Below are 20,447 nucleotides of genomic sequence, written 5' to 3'. Positions count from 1 at the left end.
ACCCACCTTCAGAGATTAATTCCTCTTAGGGACCAACAGAGGGTCAGCGACATTTGGGTAGGAAGGTGTGCAGGCTGAGAAGGGGAAGCGCGATACCCCTCGTCTCTAAACTCTTGAAGTCTAAAACAGAAACTGCACACTAAGAATCTCCAGGGCTCAGAGAGGAATCCGTCTCATTCTTCTCATCCCACCGTCTCCCCCTCGCTCGACCCGATCTGGACGTTCATTCGTGGTAATATTTTCCAGTTACCAGTCACTTTTAGCACCTACCTTTCAAAGTACCGGTATGTCTGGTTCAGCATCCTGGTCCCCAGCCATTCTGGACTCGGCCTGCGCTTTCTCTGGCGTCGCCGCTGCGTTACCGCTGCCATGGTAACACGGAGGCGTCCCCGCAGCTCCGCCCTCCTGCAGCCAGCACAAGCGGGCCCGGTCCGGCCCTGATTCCACGCCCCCGACTTCCGGACCCCGCCTCCAGCCGGCCCGAGCCCGCCCCTGCTAGACAGCGCTCCGGACGCCGGGGACCCGGACTCTACCACCTGCCAACCCAGACTCCGCCCCCACCGTCCCGTACCCGCCTCCCAACCCATCAGACCACCACCCCCCGCAGGCCTTGATCAGGCTGTCCCCCCTGGCCACGCCCCCTGCGAATCTGGACCCTTGTCCTGCCGGCACCGCCCAGGGCCTTCCTTCAACCAATGAGAGTCCTCCCACTGTTCAGCCAAACCACGCCCGAGTCCCGCAACTGCGCAGGCAGAGAATGGGGTCGCTCAGGTGCTAGTACGGGTTGAATTTTATGCTGGGCGGGGACCCGCTTCAAAACCCCGCCCCAGAAAACGGACCAGGCCTGTTCCTCACGCTGTTTATTGATTGAGCCGCTCCACGGAGCAATAGCTACCAGTTCAGCCAAGAAGAGTTTCCGGGTTTCTCCACGCTGTTTGGTGACTTGAAGTTCCCGTGGCCAGTGGTTGGAGAAAGCTTCTTCCGTGCCTCAGCGCACGCCCCCATTTATCTCCCTAGGTGTGGGACCCTTGATCCCGCCGCCACTGAGGGAAGTGCCCAAGCCAGCCCTGGAGGCTGTATGCAAAAGCTCAGAATGGTTTTCCAGAGCACCCCCTCTTCAACTTTGGAGTTTAAGGTGTATAAAAGTGATACCATTAAATAAAACTTAACATAATCAGCTCATCGTGAGCCTGCTTTTTTTCCGCACTAGCCAGAGCAATGTTAGGGGTCAAGGGCCTACCTTCCTGCACAGTCCACTTAACCATTTTTTTTTTTTTTTTTTTTTGTGGAACTCTTTCACCCATAACTAACCTAATCATAACTCCAAGCTAACAATGGCAAATAAGAAGCCTAGGAGAGAGGCTGGAGACATCCATAATTCCAAAGGGCTCTGGAGCTCTTTAAGATTAAAATGTGGCCAACATCCCTGGGCCACTCATTCCCCAAAGCAGTGGATTCTCCCCACAGGAGTAGTGGTAAAAAGATGGAAACTGTTCTTGCTCCGAAGGCTCACACCAGAGTACCATTCTTGCTGTCATATCGAGGTGTGGCCTGGGGGAAGCAAAGGGTAGCATACTCTGTAGCATTTTCTAAATACCAGTGTTTCACTTCACTGGCAGAGCGTGGTTGGGTAAGACTGTTCACTTGAATGTCTGCATAATGTAAGTTGCTCTCCTCCAACTTGAGGTCTTGATTCCTCTTTTGAGATTTAGGCTGCTGTAACACCTGCTCATACATGTGTCCTCTTATTTCATGGTCCTGCAAGGAATTAGCAGAATTAAAGATGATGCTTGGCTTGGTTTTGCCCCTCACCACCAGTGCAGAACAAACTAGACTGAGGTCCCTTTACTTTGCTCCTTAGGGACAATGGAGGCTAAGCAGAACCAGCAAATTCTACAGATGACTGAGATGTGTTTGTCCCAGGGTAAAAAAGATAAGTACTGGGATCCCATGTCTGAGTAGTCCCAAGAGGCGATGCCCGTCATTACCTTTGTGCAATTCTGCTGCAGCTGTTGTTGCTGCTTCTTCAATGTGCGTCTTGCTTGGCTCCCTGCAGGGAAGAAATCCAACTTAACTCCATTCTCTGTTTCTGCTGAGACCGCCCTTTTCGATCTTTAATTAACTACTGTGGGGGACTTCTACCCTTCCTGTCTCCATTCCCAATTCTTTCACTTCTGTTGTTCCTACATCTGAACTCCTTCGCAGGGTATACCATCTGGCTTTTTCACAATCTGGTCATAATATCTTCCATCCTCATTTTCCCCAGCCCCTGACATAGTTTCATAAATATATGTTGAGCCTCTGTGCCACGTTTTAGGGATAGAAGCATGAGAAGGCGGTTTCTACTGCTTCAGGGAGCTTAGAGAGTACTGGGGCAGACAAATTAGTAAACAGACTGACTACTATGTGGTAGGTTAGTGCTCAGTCACATCAGTGGGCCACTTTCAATCAAGTCTCTCTCTTTCTCCTTTCTGTATCTTTCACATGAGTATCTATTACAGCACAAATAGATAATATTATCATTATTTGTTTACATGCGTCTACCTCTCAAACTTGATTTTCAGCTCTTCCAGGGCTGAGACCACGTGCCCTTCTTGTGCTTCTCTGCCTCCACCTCACAGAGTGGCTCACATTCAATATAAATGCTCCGTGATATTTACTAAATGAATGAAAGAATGGGTGCCCCAACCTGCCACTCTGAGATAATATAAAAGAAATAAGATCCACAGACTCAGGGCTACTCTTGAACCCAGCAAATTAAAGATTCTCTTTGGTGTATTATCTTCCTTTTTTTGCATCCAAGGCCACTTGTCTTTTTTACCCTTATGCCCTTTCCTTTATTATTTTTTTATTATAATTATTATTTTTTTAGTGTGTGTGTGTGGTGCTGGGGATTGAACCCAGGGCCATGTGCATGTGAGGCAAACATTCTACCAACTGAGCTATATCCCCAGCCCCACCCCTTATGCCCTTTCCAAAGATATCATTTGTCTTGTCTCCTCTAATTTGCTCTATCCAGGGCTTTCCCTCAAAGTTACCTTTTTTCTTTTTCTTCTGGAAAGTTGATGGGCAGCTCCTGTGATAGGAAAAACAGATCACCTATGTGCAAGAGCTCTGACCTCCCTTCTTTCATTACTTGTTCTGTGGTCTCTGTAACATTCCCTAAAAATTCATCCTGAGCCAGGTTCAGCCTGAAAGCATTTCTCAAGGGTACCTCTCCCAGATGGATGGTTCTGGAAGGTAGAGTGGTACAACTGACATAACCAAACCCAAAATACAGCTTTAAGCAACCAGCACTACATGCCAGGGATGTTGCTGGCTTGAGGGCTATTCTGGGACTGTCTAACAAGCTAATCCCAGCAGAGGGTAAGGGAAACCTGCCAAATAATGGGATATTCCTGGATCCAGAGACCCTCTTGCTTCTTCTTCTGTACTATTTTTTTTTTTTTCAGGGTCTTTACCAACTTGAGACTTTCATTCTGGGAGTCATAAAAGCTGTCAGAGCTAATTAGTTAGGACCCCTCAAAGTCCTTTTCCAATAAGTGACCTCCCTACTGGCTTCTCTGTCCTTGCTTTTAATTAACAGAAAGCGAGAGATGTTTAACCTTTAATGTCCTTTGGAGTACTTTGTCTTCAGCACAGGGAGCACTGAATTTGGTGAGTGACTCAGCTAGCTTGCCCTCACTGCAGGACAGACCTCTAATATTAATTTCTGAGCCCCTAGAGTCCCCAGAGCAGCCAGTGTGTCTATGTAGTTGTCAATGGTTTGATACCCAAAGAAAAAACACTTGTCTGAGGAAATAGGCTGAATAGTTTTGGACTTACTCGGATGCTTTTTCTTGCTAGTACATTTCCAAATCTCACCACAGCCGACCCTATTTGTCTGTCTGATTTCTCCTCTCCCCGGGGAGTTTCCTTCTTTTGCTAATTGAAAAGAAAGAGAGGAGACAGACTTCTAAATTATGTTGACTGTACTATTGTAGGAAAAAATCAGGATTTTTCCTTATACTTTTGATAAAGTCTGGGTTTTGGTGTGATTTTTGGTTTTGATGCCTACTGAGTTGAGAGCAGTTACACTTCATCCAAATGCTACAAGTAAGTGGTTCAGCAGAAAAAACAACTTCTCTCTTTCAACTTCCTCTTCTACTGCTTCAGTTTTTTTTGTGTTACAGCTGCCCACTAATAGTCTTATCCTAGAAGCCAGAGAATCGCCTAATTCCTTGCCCCTTGTCTTACTGCTTTCCTAGTTATTTCTATTTAAATGGATAGAAAAAACATCAATTCCAAAAGACATGACACCTGCAATTCTAGCTAATTGGAAGGCTGAGGTGACAAGTTTGAGGGCAGTCTGGGAAACTTAGAGAGACCCCAACTCAAAAAAAGGGGGGGGGGGCTAGAAGGAAGCTCAGGGGCAGAGTGCCTCTGGATTTAATCCTCAATACTGCAAAAATAAATACGTAAACAAACAAAATGACTAGGGCTAACCAATTTTAGTAAACAGAGCCTCTTTCCAAATTGGATATTGCACAGTGCTTGGATACAACCCAGAGTGTTAATAGGTGACAATTTATTTTTACATCAGAATTCAGGAAACTAAATGGGCACTCACAGTTGTAGTAGGCTCAATCCTTCCAAAATGCAATTGGAAATAAGTATGAAAAGCCTTAAATATAGCAATTCTATATCCTAATAAATAATACTCCGTGTGCAAATATGGCTACTCTTTGTAGCATTGTTTATAATTTCAAAAAATAGAAAACACCATGAAGTTCAATATTTGGTTACTGACCAAATAAATGGTATATCCAGTCAATGGAAAAAAATTGGGGGGCTGGGGATGTGGCTGAAGTGGTAGCACGCTCGCTTAGCATTCGTGAGGCACTGGGTTTGATTCTCAGCACCACATAAAAATAAAATAAAGATATTGTGTCCACTTAAAACTAAAAACTAAACATTAAAAAAGTCTACCTTTAAAAAAAGAAAAAAAAGTTATTTACATAGTTGTAGATGGACAGCATGATTTTATTTTATTTATTTATGTAGTATTAAGGATCGAACCCAGTGCCTCACACATGCTAGGCAAGTGCTCTACCACTGAACTACACCCCAGCCCCAGTCAATGGAAATTCATGTAATCACTTTACTTAATAGCATGAAAATTTTACTTTTTATTAAGTTAATAAAAAGATAAGAAGCTGGGCACAGTGACACATGCCTGTAATTCCAGGACTCCAGCTGTTGAGGCATGATAGTAAATTTGAGGTCAACTTGGGAAACTGAGCAAGACCTGTCTCAAAATAAAAAATAAAAAGGGCTGGGGATGTACCTCAGGGGAGAGTGGGTGCCTTATTGATTTTTATTTATTTTTAAATTGATTTTTATTTTCTTTTTTTTAAATATTTTTTTAGTTGTAGTTGGACACAATACCTTTATTTTATTTATTTTTATGTGGTGCTGAGGATCAAACTCAGTGTCTCACACGTGCTAGGTGAGCGCTCTACCACTGAGCCACAACCCCAGCCCCTCATTTTCTTTTCTTGGTTACTTTCTAAATTTTCTGTAATGAATGTTTATTACTTTTTTTTTTTTTTTTTTTTTTTACTGGAGATTAAACCCAGGGGTACTTAAACACTGAGCCACATTCCCAGCCCTTTTCTATATTTTATTTAGAGACAGGGTCTCACTGAGTTGCTTAAGGCCTCACTAAATTGCTGAAGCTGGCTTTGAACTTGTGATCCTCCTGCCTCTGCCTCCCTAGCCTCTGGGATTACAGGCATGCACCACCACACTCAGCTTAACTATTACTTTTATAATCTGAAAAAAAAAAAAAAAACAACAATAACAAAGAATATTTTAAAATAAAAATCTTTGGGCTGGGGATATAGTTCAGTTGGTAGAGTGCTTGCCTAGCATGTGCAGGGCCCTGGTTCAATCCCCAGCACCACAGTAAGTAAGTAAATAAATAAGTAAAATAAAAATCTTCACTTGTCATAGTATCATTAAGTCTTTGAAGGTTTATTGAGATAACTAGAAACAGAACCATTTTTATCTGATCCTATTAATATTTTAATAGGAACAAAAATAGATCTGGTTAGAAAGTCTGTCAAAGTGTCTCTAGAATGAGTTTTAGAGTCAGACTGACTGGTCAGGTTAGCTGTAAGACTTCAGAAGGTTTTGAACTTCTCTAGTCTTCTATTTGAGCATTAATGAGGATGATATTAGAATCTAAATATCAATGGGGCTGGGCACAGTGGTGCACATCTGTAATCCCAGTAACTCAAGAGGCCTAGGCAAGAGAAGATCCCAAGTTAAAGGCCAGCATGAGCAATTTTGTGAGACCCTATCTCAAAATAAAAAATAAAAAGGGCTGGGGTTGTAACTCAGTAGTAGACCCCCCTTGAGTTCAATAAAGAATATGGAGGAGGGGCTGGGGATGTGGCTCAAGCGATGGGTCGGGCGGTAGCCTGGTATGTGCGGAGATCCTCAGCACCACATAAAAATAAAATAAAGATGTTGTATCCGAAAACTAAAAAAAATAAATAAATATTAAAAAAAAGAATATGGAGAAGAAGAGAGGGAGGAGAAAGCAGAGGGCAGGGGGAGGAAAGAAAGAATCTAAACATGGGACTACTGTAAGGATTAAATAAAATAGTGAATGTAAGATACTACTCACATTTCTATCTATAATGAGCATCAATAACGAAGCTAAGATGACTATCAATAATTACCACCATCAGAAATGAACAAACCAGTAATAAAGAACATAAACACTTGGGAAGATGGGCAGTGAATGAGATGTTATATCCCCTTCTCTAGAAGCTGTTCTGTCTACCAGATGCCCTGTTTTATAGACATCTCACTATTTTAAAGAGTGTTTTTTGGGGGCTGGGATTGTGGCTCAGCAGTAGAGCTTGTCTAGCATGGGCAGGACCCAGGTTCGATCCTCAGCACCACATGAAAATAAAGGCATTGTGTTGTGTCCATCTACACCTAAAAAATAAATATTAAAAAAAATAGTGTTTTTTATTAAATTAATTAATTTATTTTAAAAATTTATTCTAATTTGCTATATATGTTAAAGAGTGTTTTGTTTGTTTGTTTGTTTGTTTTCAGTGATAACAACATTCTGGAAGACACATACTTGTGTTCCCATTTTATAGATGGGTCAACTAAGACCTTTTACTTTGGTAACTTATTCAAGAAGGCAAGGATCAAATTTCTTTTCTTTTTTTTTTTTTTTAGTGTCTTCTGCATCTATCACTGTGCCCAGTATACATAGAATGTTCAATAAATATTTGTTTAATAAAGGAAAATAAATAATTAGTAGCGATAGGACTTGAATCCAATGTACTGACCCTAAGTCCTATTTGCTTTCCAATGTACCTTGCTTGTCTCTTTAAATATAGGGATTTTTTTTTTTTTAAATCAACAAGACATCCTTAATATTAGTGCTGACTACAGAATGACAGTGGTCAGTATTACGTCTTGGAGTTTATGGTGAAAATTCTGCAAAAGAACAGCTACAATACCACAAATAACTTAGTATGAGGTTTTTACATATACTATATCCTTTGCTCTTCAAAACAAAACAGTGATCTAAATAATAAGAGTTATGTTAATCTATATTTTGCACAGAGAAATTAAAGGATTTGCTTAAGATCACATAGCAAATAAGTATGAAAGTTATATTCTTATATTCCATGGATATTCTCCTTCCACTTTCACCCTTTTAAACAGACATTTTTCTAAAGTTGATCTGCTTGATCTGTGATTACTAGTGGTGGAAGAATGGGTTGTGAAGTCAGGCAGGCTTGGGTTGGAACCTTGCTTTACCTGCTTCTGGCCATGTCACAGGGCCAGAAAGTTAACTTCTCACCTCTCTGAGCCTCAGCTTTTGGCTGGCTATAAAGTGGGAGGAGGGGTAAGACCACTTACTCATAGAAGTGTTGGGAAAATTAGATGAAACTGTAGAGTGCCTGGCATAGAAAGCTCTCAAATGCTACAACTATTGTTATTACCTGGGGAAGGAGGGATAGGAGAGAAGGGGAAAGGAAGAAAGAGAACAAAGAAAAATAATGCCAATTCACCATGTCCAGCCCTGCTAAGGACACTGGAGTGGGGTATTGCTGTCTTTTCTAAGGTCTCCTGAAAGGAGTAAGTGGGAAGGAGATGCTGCTCTCGTGTGGGGACCAGGAGGTACCAGGCTGAGGAAGGTGGCAGTGGGAGGCACTATCTCCAGGCTCTCTGTTTCCCCACATATACCAACAGAGATGATAGATACCCTCTGCCCTTCCACCCTACTCACCAGCTTTCCCTGCAGCAGAGCTGGTTTCCCATGGCGTATGGTCTCCCGGGGAGCACAGCTGTTTTCCAACATAAAGAGGCTTGTGCATTTCCTGGTTCCTGGTTTAGCTTTCCGTGGCAGCTCCTAGGGAGTCTCTGTCAGTGTCAGATTTCAACCTAGCAGGTTGGACTTTGGAAGTCACCTGCTGGAATGATTCCCAGGTGACTGTTCCCAGCCAAGAGTAGAATAACATACAGGGCTCCAGGTGACAGCTATCTCACCTTCAGGATTTGAGGTTTCTTTTAATGAAACCATGAACTTTGAGCTTCCAGCTTCAAATAAAAAAGAAACCTGAGATAGAAAAGGACTCTGCATTTCCTTAGGAAAGTTTTTCCACTAGATCACGCTGCCTTTGAAATATAGCCTCCATAGTAGAGTCTCCCCTATGTTTGCCAAACACCTCTCAAATTTGAGTTTCATTCCCAAGGTAATTGGTACCAATTGTTTATGATTTCTGTCCAGAATCTGGGTTTGAATACTAGAGTGTCTTGGAAACTGAATTTTAGGAAAACGGATTTCTTTTATATTCTCTCTTGCTATTGGAATTAATGTGGACAAATCACTTAAGCTTTTAGAGACCAGGTTTTCAGGATTGTAAAGCAGAGGTAATAAATTTATCATCTAATCCACTTTCTGGTATAGAATTAGATGATTCTATGATTGGAATGGTCTCAGCATTTTTTTTTTTTTAAAAGAGAGTGAGAGGGGGACAGAGAGAGAATATTAACATTTATTTATTTTTTCTTAGTTCTCGGCAGACACAACATCTTCGCTTGTATGTGGTGCTGAGGATCGAACCCGGGCCGCACGCATGCCAGGCGAGCGCGCTACCGCTTGAGCCACATCCCCAGCCCCGTCTCAGCATTTCTTGACCACTAACTTCCCCATCCCTAGTTTCAGGACTACAAAATCTTCACACAGCTGTGGCCTCTGTCTCTAAGTTAGACTCATTCCCCACTTTCCAGCAACTAGGATGCAGCTAAGCAAATTCCTCTGTTGAAATTATGAACTCTACAAAAGTATATAAAGCCTACAAATCTTGTTTTCAGTATTCTCACCTCATCTTTGGTGTCTTCCTCAGCTCTGGACTCCACAGAGCACCCTGGACTCTGAACTTCTTCCCATCTTCTTAGAAAAATGTGGATAAGAATAACAACCTCATAGGATTGTGGTGAAGATTAAATGAGATATATGTATGTAAAACACTAGCTCAAGGCCTGACACATGAGAAGCTCTCAGTAAGGTTTAACTGTTGTTATTATTATTGCTTCTTGTTCTCCGGTAATTATATTATTACCTGTGCCCCAATCTTTGCACATGCTCCTGCCCTGCAGACCATTTTGTAGTCTACCATTAACTGTGTTCTTTTCATCCTGTTACCTGCTCATCTCCCCCCAGTCAAAAGCTATCAGTAGGGCTGGGATTGTAGCTCAGTGGCAGAGTGCTTGCTTAGCATGCGTGAGACTCTGGGTTCAATCCTCAATATCTCATAAAAGTAAATAAAATAAAGGCATTCTGTTTATCAACAACTAAAAAACAATGACAACAACAAACAAACAAACACTATCAGTAATTTCCTGTTACCTACGTGATAGAATTCCAGCATCTTGTTTTTTTTTTTTTTTTTCAGATTCTGGGGATTGAACCCATGGGTGCTCTACAACTGTGATACACCCCCAGCTCTTTTAATTTATTTTGAGACAGGGTCTTGCTGAGTTGTCCAGACTGGTCTTGAATTTATGATCCTCCTGCCTTAGCCTTCCAAGTATCTGGTATTGCAGGAGGATGCCAGGGCAACCGTTTTAGAATTCCAGTTATGGAAGCTTTCCATAATTTGGTCCCTTTCCAACAACCTCTTCTATAATTTACAGGAACTCACCTAAAGGATTTTTAGATATCCAGAAACTCCATACAGTGCATTTGTGGCAGAAAACCTGATGTGTTTTAAGCAATATTAATAGGAATGTAGAGTGATAAATAAGGTTATTGATTATTCTACTGAAATCTCTAGTATACTAGTCAATCCATGCTTGGAATAATAATTTTAGGTCTGTATATTGAATTTCAAGTTACACTGTCAAATGGCAGTGTGTTCAAAAGAAATCTGTGTAGTATGTGGTATGGAAAGTTCTATAACGCATAGCTGAAAGAACTAGGCACAATTTCCCAGAAAAGGGATGCATAAAAAAAGCAATATGATTTACATTTAAATATTTGAAGGACTTTCAAGTGAAAGATAATTGCATTTGTTTTCTGGACATAAACAGACCAATGGACAGAAGTTACTCAAATGCAGATTTTGGAACAGAAGGAAGAATTTATAAGTTATGTCCTAAAAGAAAATGGAGTGGGCTACTTGATGAAGTTCTAAGTTCTCTGTCATTCAAATTGCCCCAGAAGCTGGACATGGTGGTATACATCTATAATCCCAGCAACTCCAGGAGGATGGCCAGTTTGAGACTAGCCCAGACAACTTAGGGAGACTGTCACAAAATAAAATAAAAATATAAAGGGCTACGGCTGGGGTTGTGGCTCAGCGGCAGAGCACTCGCCTAATATGTGTGAGGCCCTGGGTTCAATCCTCAGCACCACATAAAAATAAGTAAATAAAATAAAGGTATTGTGTCCAACTATAACTAAAAAATAAATATTTAAAAAATATATAAAGGACTAATGATGTAACTTAGTGGTAGGGTGTTTACCCAATATATGCTTACCTTGCATATTGGGTAAGGGCCTCATGTCTGTCCTGAGGTCAGTAGGAAAGAGAGAGAGCCCTGGTTGAGTGGGGGTGAGTGGGGAGTCTGAGTGGGAGATGGATTTCAGTTAAGCCTGAAGTGGGTTCAATCTTCAATAATGAGAAAAGAAAAAGGGAAAAAAAATCCCAGAAGTTGATTAATAACTTTAAATTTTTTCTTTTAAGAAATCCTTTTCTTTAGGCAGAGCTCAAAAGCTGAGAATGTAGCTTGGTGGTAGAGTTCATTCTTTTTTAAAAATATTTTTGGTGCATTATAATTATATGTAATAGTGGAGTTTATATGCATTCATACTTAATGGGCATAAGGCCCTGGGTTCAATCTTCAGTCCCCAAATAAATAAATAACAGAATAATATGAAGGTATTCTGGTTGAAGTCTGAGTAGAATTCTTTTTTTTTTTAATTTTTTTTTTTTTAGTTGTAGTTGGACACAATACCTTTTATTTTATTTATTTATTTATACGTGGTGCTAAGGATCGAACCCAGGGCCTCACGCGTGCTAGGCGAGTTCTCTACTGCTGAGTCACAACCCCAGCCCTAGAATTCTTTTTTTATTCTTTTCAACTACATGGTAAGATTTCTGAGTATATAAGAAAGATTTTCATTTTTATAATTCATATTTATAATGTATATCCCCCATAGTGCATTACTTGGAGTTTCATAAATATTTGTTGAGTGAACGAATGGATCGATGGATGAATGAACAGTTGAACATAATATTATTTCTTCTAATTGCATTTTGATCTTTAATGGAAGACAGTCCTTTAATCAATAATTGAATTCTTTAAGTGAGGATTCTTATCCTGGGGATCCACAATCCTTAAAAGGGGTATGAATGGATCCCCAAATTTTGTGAAACTATTCAAACAGTATTGTCAAATTTGGGAGCATGTGCTTTTTTCTGGAAGAGTATCTACGGTTTCATCAGATTTTCAAATCAGTCTGTTACCCCCAAAAGTCAAGAAAAATCACTTAAATGGAAGAATTTCAGGTGTCTACCACCATCTGGAAAAAATACACTCTGGGGCAAGGAAATCTTCTAATGTTCCCCAAATCATAGACATGCACAACCTCTTGATTAAAGAGTAGGTATGGGGATAGACCCCCAGGCTTTCCTGAACACACCATCCCCATAGCCTTAAGACCTTACTTACAAGGGACGCTTCCCTGCTAACCACCAACACAGTCAGAGACCTAGATCCCTGCATTTAGTCTTGGATTAGGTGAAGTGATGCAATAATTCCTCTTTTTGAGACAATGCTTCTTCACATGGGCCTCCCTTGTACAGAGGATGAGGAGGCTGTGGGGTTCAGTGACAACGGTGGAGGCTTTTGTGCCCATGTATGCATACTCAGACCATCAGAATCAGAAACCATTTCAGAGGACAGACCTTAGTATGGAAAAACAAAGCATTCACTCCAGGGCTTTAGGCAACTCTCCCCAGCCAAAAATCATTTTCCCAACCCCTACCCAAAAAGGGCCAGACAGTCTGGAGACCCTTGTTTTTGTGTCTCTAATCACCAGCTCAGACAGTGCCCTCTGGGCTGTTTGGATGGCATATCCCTTTTCCCTCCCAGGATCACTCTCTCTTTTGTTGCATTGTGAGAAAATTATGATTAGGAATTTGATCTGGAGCCAGTGTTAGCTTCCGGCAGTGATCTCAGCATCTAAGTGTGAGCTCAGGGTACTGTGACGTTGAGCACATATAACAGGACCTTTTTGTCTAGCTGGCTATGATCTCCTCCTTCTCACCCATCCCATTTTCCAGGCCACAGAATACTGAGCAGCACAAACGAGGCCCCAAGATTTGGGTTTATTCAGTTCCACCCAGAACTAAACCAAATGCTATAACACGTCCCCAAAAGACCAAACCATACACTGTGGACCATGCACCTTTCCCTTCCCCCAAGGATGCTGCTACCTCTGGGGTGGTGGGCAGCTGCTCAAATCACTTCGGGAAGTAGAAGGGACTTGCTGGGTGCTGGGTCTATGGCAGTCAGGACTCAACTCTGGCTGCTTCCTCCTCTTCCTCTGGATCAGGAGGTGCAGAGAGCAGGGAGATGTAGACCTCATTGACCTCTGTGTCCAAATGACGGCCACCTCGTGGTGCCTCCAGGTTAAGGATGCCATCATGGGAGAGAGCAGCTTTGACACGCCAGGGGTCAACATCAGCAGGTAGAACATAGGTGCGGCAGAACTCTCGAGACACAAAGCCGTGGCGGTCCAGGCGCTGGGGGTGCTTGGCAGACACCTCCAGTAGGTTGTCCACAGTCCTCACGGTCACCTCATCTGGGGTAAAGTGGCTCACATCCAGAAATGCCTGGAACTTGCCCTCACTGAGCCTGAGCTCAGAGGCCCCTGCCCTGCTGCCCTCCCCAGCTTGGGTGGCCCGAGGCCGGACATAGTAGCCATGGTAGAGGGTGGGGGTCAGGATCTCTTCTGGAAGTAGGCCTGAGGGCAGAGAGAGAAGGCAAGAGGCAGGATGAGGGAGAATAAGGTGGGCACAAGGGTGAAATGAGAGATCATGAGATGCAGGAATGGGAAGAGCCGGAGGGGGAGTCAAAAGTAGGGAAGGGGAACCAGGCAGGCAGCTGGGAAGATGTTGAAAGGAAATGAAACTGCAGTGGAGTAGGGAAGCCAAGCCAGGATTTGGTGGGTAGAAGGGACTCAGGAAAGCGCACACAGAAAGGAAAGATGCAGGTATCAAGCACTGCAAGGCCCCATGTCTGTCCTGAGGTCAGTAGGGAGGGAAGAGAGTCCTGGTTGAGGGGGGTGAGCGGGGAGTCTGAGTGGGAGATGGCTTGCCCCAGGAGTTCAGTTAAGCCTGAAGTGGGGTGGAAGCCAGTAACTTTGGGAGGTCAGCCCAGAATATCGGGAAGTGGGGGTGGGAGGCACTGGGGTGGCGACCGGCCCATACCTTCGCCAAAGCGCTGCTCACCCAGGCGGCTGGGGTTGGCAAATTCGTACTCGGCGGTGGCCGGGTGGGCATGTGGCACTGAGCGGCCCGACATGGCGGCAGTCACTGCAGCAGTCCTGCTCTGTGGTGCGGCCCCAACAGGCGCAACGCGACCCCTCCAGCTGCCCGGAGAGCTAGAGCTCAGTCGGAGGCGGAGGCGGGGTCTACACCACCCAAAATAGTGCGGAGCCTCTGCGGGGAGGGCAGGGAGCAGGGGCCCCAGTGCAGTGATGAGGGTGTGACCAACGCCGCCTGACCCAGACCCCCAGTCCCCTCCTCTGCACAGGCTTCAGCTGTCGTAGGGGGCCTGAGAGGACAGCTGGGAGTCCTGACCCTGGAGTGAGCTGGGGAGGGGAGCTGGTGCTAGCTGAGACCCTCACCTAGCTGAGGGGCCTAGCTTCATCAACAGTTTGCACATTCCACATCACCTTTTCTCCTCAGGCTTAAGCAACATGCATGATGCTTAATAAACACTCTGGATTTAATGTTATGCCAGCCCCACAGCATAAAAGTTATGAGAAACTTTACTGCCCTTTTTTGGGAGCACTGCCCAGATTGTCAGGGTCTTCTCCTGAAACCAGGTCAACCCAGGGCACCCAGTATATGCTTGCTACTGACATATTGGCATTCACTTCTCTCCCCCAGGGACCCACAAAGAGTTAATGTCCCTGGGGCCCAGCCTAGGAAGATTCCAGTCCCTGCCCAGGCCCAAGATAGTTGCTGGCTCAATTCCCCTGGCATGCAGTACTGGAAGGGAGGAGGAGGGGCCGGCCAGCGCCTGCTTGGGATTCCTGATTCTGTCCAGATCTAGAGAACAGAGGATGGGGGTGGGTGCCACTGGGTGTGGACAGAAATCCAGTGAAACAAGACCATGACAAGTCACTGGCCAGCTCAGACGTGTTTGTGTTTCTCTTTTCTTAGCTCAGTGAGTACCGGGTATGTGTCACACTGCCAAATCCCCATCACAAGTCTCCATGAACTGGCGGTGAGCTGGGATAATAAAACCCCTGACATCACCATTCCAGAAGCTTCACAAGACTGCATATATAAGGGGCTGGCTGTAGCTGCAGCTGAAGGAGCTGACTAGCCAGCTGACCCCTGCATTCACTTAGCAGCCATGGACATCGCCATTCACCATCCCTGGATCCGGCGCCCCTTCTTTCCTTTCCACTCTCCCAGCCGCCTCTTTGACCAGTTCTTCGGAGAGCACCTGTTGGAGTCTGACCTCTTCTCAACATCCACTTCCCTGAGCCCCTTCTACCTTCGGCCACCCTCCTTCTTGCGGGCACCCAGCTGGATTGACACTGGACTCTCAGAGGTGAGTCTCCCCTTTGCCAGGACAGGAGCCCTTCCTGGAATCTCCTGAATATTCTCTATTTTTCTTTTTTTCCCCCTGCCTAAGCCATTTAGGCACATGTGTCCAGAATTGAAAAAAAGTGGGGTTAGTAATGCTTCCTTCCCCCAGGCACCTGTTTCTATTTGATGCTCCTCTGTATCCTATTTATTACATTTAAAAAAAAAATACACAGTGAAGATCATCCTCTGTTCCCTTTTAAGCAGGATAACCTTTTTGGTTTGATTTATAATGATCTACAAGGAAAAAGCTGTCTTCAAACTCCTTTGCTCAACTCTGCTAATATCTCATACTCCTAGCAGATTTTATTATGAAGTTCTAGAGCCCAGGGAGACCTATCTCATCCTAAGCTCTTCATCCCCACTGAGTGGAGCTGGAGATAACAGTTAATTGTTTTCTTTCATTCTGTTCTCTCTTTATGATTTTCCAGGTGCCTTAGGGCTGTGGCAGGGCAGTGGCCTGCAGCCAACCCTTACATGGAAATAACCAGGGTCCAGTCTTAGGACCCCCTTTTATCCTAAGAGGGTGGGAAAATGTGGTGAACAGAGGCTATCATAGATAAGCTCTGGTTTAAAAATATTTAAGTGTGAGTAAACAGCAGCTGAGTGGGCAAGGGCTTTGAAAGGACAGGCAGGATCCACAGAACATTCCAGATTGAGTGGGTGGGAAATTTGGCAGAGAACTGAGCAAAAAGAAGGGGCCTTTGTCTCATAGACAAATGACAAAGCCAGGCACTGGGTCAGCAAGGCAGCAAAAGCCAGGCCCACATCCATCCTTGTGACTGGTCTCCTGGGTGGTTAGTATTCTTTCCTGTGTACCTAAATAAAGTTTGGGCCTGTGGCCAAGAAGTAGGCCTTGGGTACCACTGTGGTGGCTACCCTGAGCCAGAGAGCCATGTTTATTCAAAAGTTATTTTTAATTCACAAGAGGAAGATGAAATACCTAGATAGAAAGCAAGTCTGCAGAATGATGAGACTGCACCAGTGTAATCAACATTCTTGCCATCTTTTCTCTTCCTTACTCACTTCCCTTGCTGTTTCTAGATGCGTATGGAGAAGGACAGGTTCTCTGTCAACCTGGATGTGAAGCACTTCTCCCCAGAGGAACTCAAGGTCAAGGTGCTGGGAGATGTGATTGAGGTGCATGGCAAGCATGAAGAGCGCCAGGTATGGAGTTTTTTTTCCTTATGCTCATTCAGTGTATCCTGTACACCAGGTACTGCCATCAGCCTCTGAGACTAGAAAACTAAATTAGGGATAAACTTGTTTTGTTTGCCCAGAGAAATGGCCTTTGTTGTTCTGATTGCTTTGGATAGGATGTTCACTTTCCATTTAAGCCAGGGGTTTTCAACCTTGGCTGCATTAGGATCATGAGAATTTTTTTTAAATTCCAAGGTTCAGGCATACCCCAGACTAATTAAATCAGAATTTTTAGGGGGTGTAATTCAGGAATCAGCATTTCTTAAAGTTCCCTGGGTAATTTTAATCTATAGCCAAGACTGAGAACCATTGCCTTAGGCATAGTGTTGTCTTGACACTTGGCTGCTTTTCATAATTACATAAACTACATTCACCCTGAAGGCACTGGAGTTTGTGACTTTTCTTTTAGATGTTCAGGAATTCATTTCTCTTAAGCCCATCTGAATGTTAAACTACTTGGTTTGCCTACTTTTCAAAGCTTATCAGCACCTAATCCTTTGTAGGTGGATGAGGAAATCAGTTAATTGAAAGTTTATTTAGATAGATGTTTGAGATTCAGCAGGCATAAAGTTTACAAGTCAACTGTTTGATTTTTCTATTTTATCACTGGAGATTGAACCCAGGGGGTAATCTACCACTGAGGTAGTCTCCAGGTCTTTAATTTTTTTTTTTTTTTTAATTTGAGACAATGTCTTGCTAAATTGTCCAGGCTGGCTGGCCTTGAATTTGTAATCCTCCTGCCTCAGTCTCCCTACTAGCTGGGATTGTAGGCATGTGCCACCATGCCTGTTTAGGGTCAATAACTCTTGCAGGGGGATTCTGAAACATGCAATGGTTTTCCATGACTTCCTGAAAATTTAAAAATTGCTTCTGAGCAATTAATGATAACTCAGAACCTTTTCAAAATTTGTATAATTTAATGTCCTCAGGCTGTTTCAGTTTTGCTCATGTGATTTCAGACTGGGTCAGTCTCCATGGAGTTGTTTTTTGTTGTTGTTTTTAAGCAGCAGTCCTGTGTATCTGGAACATTCCTGAAGAGTCTGGACAATTTCTGGGTTTCCTCAGGGACTCAGATTCTCAATGTCAGAATGAGATTCCAAATTTTGTAGGTCTAGCCAACATTAATCTAAACCTTTGTAAAATACCCCTAAACAGTGCTTCAGTGTTATAAAGAACTAGTTTGAGGCTGTTGCAGGTTTCTTAACAAGCTCTGGTTTAAAAATATTTAAGTGTGAGTAAATACTTGTAGGAGTGACCCTCTAGGCAACCTTATCCTAGCCACAAACCTGAAAAGTTGTTATTATTCTCTCATGTTGTTATGGCTTTTGGTCTCCCCTAAGGGGAATGAGATATCTGAGTTTTGGGCAAGTGATATTATTTCTTCTTTTTACTTCTTTGCTTCTTTCTTTCTTCTCATGGATTAGGATGAACACGGTTTCATCTCCAGGGAGTTCCACAGGAAATACCGAATCCCAGCTGATGTGGATCCTCTCACTATTACTTCATCCCTGTCATCTGATGGAGTCCTCACTGTGAATGGACCAAGGAAACAGGCCTCTGGCCCTGAGCGTACCATTCCCATCACTCGTGAAGAGAAGCCTGCTGTCACTGCAGCTCCCAAGAAGTAGATGCCCTTCCTAATCGCATTTTTTAAAATAAGAAAGTTTCCTTACCAGTGAATGAAAATCTTGTGACTACTGCTGAAGCTTATTAATGCTAAGGGCAGGCCCAAATTTTTAAGCTAATAAAATATCATTCAGCAACAGATAGCAGTTTTGTTTTGAATATTTTATATGGTTTTAAATAAACACACAAATACAGCAGATTCATTTTAATCATCATATGATTTGGGGGGTTCCAAGTATTTAAGAGTCAGAATGACTGGTTTCCACCACTTAACTAATGACAAAAATTTAGGCAAGTCACTTTATTTTCTCAGTCTTCAGGCCTTCCACTTATAAGATGGGTACTGATTTGTATAGTAAAGAGTAAATTAAGGAGAAAAATTATGTGAAGGGCTCAGTGGTAGAGCACTTGTCTAGCATGTTCGAGACGCTGGGTTCGATCCTCAGCACTACGTAAAAATAAAATAAAATAAAATAAAAGGTATTGTGTCCAACTACATCTAAAATAAATAAATAAATAATGTGAAGCCCCTGAGAAAACTGGAGGAATATCAGCTCTTCTCTCTTTCCTCTTTGAGATTGTAGCTCTCAATTTCAATGAATGAACTCTGGCTAACAACACACAAAAGACCTAGTGCATTTCTGAAATTAATTACATCAATTAGGTGACCCTAATGTTATTTGATATTTTTCTACCGATAAGCGGTGTCTTTAGCTGATTCAACACCCAACAAGCCATCAAGTATAGTCTAAATTATCAAGCAAACGCCTAAAGTAAGGCTGCAAAATATTCAGTGATTTACCACAAAAGGTTAAATTTTAGAATTACAATTAATTACTGATATATATGTATTTCTATTGTTTAGCTTAAACAAAGAAATTCTACTCTATCAAAAAATAGAAATAAAACACTTCTCCTGACCCCAAATACACCCACAAACCTCTTCATTTCACTTTTGTGAATCTAAACAAGACTTCTGATTCACTTCTGATTTTGAAAAATAGCCCTGCTATAGGTTATCTGGAATAAATGTTTAGTAAGACCACTCTTATTTTTTACCAACTTCAGCTGATTTCCATTTTTTTAACACACACACACACACACACACACACACACATATATATATATATATATTTATATATATATATTTATTTATTTATTTATTTTAGTTGTATATGGACACAATACCTTTATTTTATTTTTATGTGGGAGTGAGGATTGAATCCATTACCTCGTGCATGCCAGCACTCTACCACTGATCCCCAGCCCCAGCTCCTATGTTTAACTTTTTGAGGAACTGCCAACTGTTTTCACAATAGCTGCATCATTTTATATTTCCATTAACTGGGTATGAAGATTCCAATTCCTCCATTTCCACATAAATATTTTTTATTTTCTGTCTTTTTGATTATAGACATCTTTTATGTATCTGACAAATTCTTTCTTTCTTTCTTTTTTTTTTTTTTTTGTGTGTGTGCTGGGATTGAATCCAGGGCCCTATGTATGCTAAGCATGCATTCTAACACTGATTTAGAATGTAACACCTCCATCCCCTTTGACTGAATTATTAACATTATATAGAACTTAGCAATATGCAGAGGGGAGATATATATAGGAAGAAAGAACAGCAGGAAGTGCTCAGGCATTTAGGCTTGGCTGGAGCACTGGATATATGAGGTGGTATATGGGAAATTTGGCAAGAAAGAAAGAGGTTCTGCTAATTAGTTTGGTATTTATTTTGAAGGCTAAAAAAGCCAATGAAGGAGCTTAGCAAAGTGAATGCCATAATCAACTTAAAATTTTAAAACTTCTACTCTAGGGGCAATATAGTGATGGATCAGTAGGGACCAAAATGGAAAATAGAGACATTGACCAAAATGGTATTGCAAAAAAACAGCATGATATTGGCACCAAAACAGATATGAAGACCAATGGAACAGAATAGAAGACAGAGACAAACCCAAATGCAGTTATCTCATACTAGACAAAGTATGAGATAAACATAAACATACATTGGAGAAAAGATAGCCTTTCAACAAATGGTACTGGGAAAACTGGAAATCCATATGTAGGCAAAATGAAATTCAACCCCTATTTCTCACCCTGTACAAAATTCAAAGTGGATCAGAGACCTAGGCATTAGACCAGAAACCCTGCACCTGCTAGAAGAAAACAGACCCAAGACTCTATCACACTGGCTTAGGAACTGAC

General features: G+C 42.5%; 3 protein-coding genes across 6 annotated transcripts; 1 reads left to right on the top strand and 2 right to left on the bottom strand.

The window, feature by feature from the left end:
• Nucleotides 1-845: 845 nt before the first annotated feature.
• On the bottom strand, nucleotides 846-13,109 carry C4H11orf52 (chromosome 4 C11orf52 homolog). 2 transcript variants are annotated; one of them, XM_026392606.2, is made up of 4 exons: nucleotides 13,023-13,109; nucleotides 8,306-8,428; nucleotides 1,989-2,050; nucleotides 846-1,758 (listed from the first exon to the last, which is right to left on the bottom strand). In XM_026392606.2, exons 2-4 carry the CDS (start codon nucleotides 8,391-8,393, stop codon nucleotides 1,510-1,512), a joined length of 399 nt encoding a protein of 132 aa, XP_026248391.1. In that variant the 5' UTR covers nucleotides 8,394-8,428; nucleotides 13,023-13,109; the 3' UTR covers nucleotides 846-1,509. The 2 variants fall into 2 exon arrangements, with proteins under 2 accessions (XP_026248391.1, XP_077653032.1); XM_077796906.1 differs by lacking the exons at nucleotides 846-1,758; nucleotides 13,023-13,109 and adding exons at nucleotides 3,039-3,076; nucleotides 3,826-3,924 and having other exon boundaries at nucleotides 1,997-2,050; nucleotides 8,306-8,393.
• On the bottom strand, nucleotides 12,896-14,267 carry Hspb2 (heat shock protein family B (small) member 2). 3 transcript variants are annotated; one of them, XM_077796905.1, is made up of 2 exons: nucleotides 14,040-14,267; nucleotides 12,896-13,390 (listed from the first exon to the last, which is right to left on the bottom strand). In XM_077796905.1, the coding sequence occupies exons 1-2, from the start codon at nucleotides 14,110-14,112 to the stop codon at nucleotides 13,098-13,100; spliced, it is 366 nt and encodes a 121-aa protein (XP_077653031.1). In that variant the 5' UTR covers nucleotides 14,113-14,267; the 3' UTR covers nucleotides 12,896-13,097. The 3 variants fall into 3 exon arrangements, with proteins under 3 accessions (XP_077653031.1, XP_026248389.1, XP_026248388.1); XM_026392604.2 differs by having other exon boundaries at nucleotides 12,896-13,552; nucleotides 14,040-14,264; XM_026392603.2 differs by having other exon boundaries at nucleotides 12,896-13,552; nucleotides 14,019-14,257.
• Nucleotides 14,268-15,097: 830 nt separating this feature from the next.
• Nucleotides 15,098-18,377, top strand: Cryab (crystallin alpha B). The gene is made up of 3 exons (XM_026392605.2): nucleotides 15,098-15,375; nucleotides 16,455-16,577; nucleotides 18,035-18,377. The coding sequence occupies exons 1-3, from the start codon at nucleotides 15,175-15,177 to the stop codon at nucleotides 18,236-18,238; spliced, it is 528 nt and encodes a 175-aa protein (XP_026248390.1). The 5' UTR covers nucleotides 15,098-15,174; the 3' UTR covers nucleotides 18,239-18,377.
• The last annotated feature ends 2,070 nt before the right edge of the window (nucleotides 18,378-20,447 follow it).

This window comes from Urocitellus parryii, chromosome 4, assembly GCF_045843805.1.
Source record: "Urocitellus parryii isolate mUroPar1 chromosome 4, mUroPar1.hap1, whole genome shotgun sequence".
In the NCBI taxonomy this organism is placed as follows: domain Eukaryota; kingdom Metazoa; phylum Chordata; class Mammalia; order Rodentia; family Sciuridae; genus Urocitellus; species Urocitellus parryii.
Note: the sequence above shows the minus strand (reverse complement) of the source record. Positions and strands in the feature narration are given on the sequence as shown.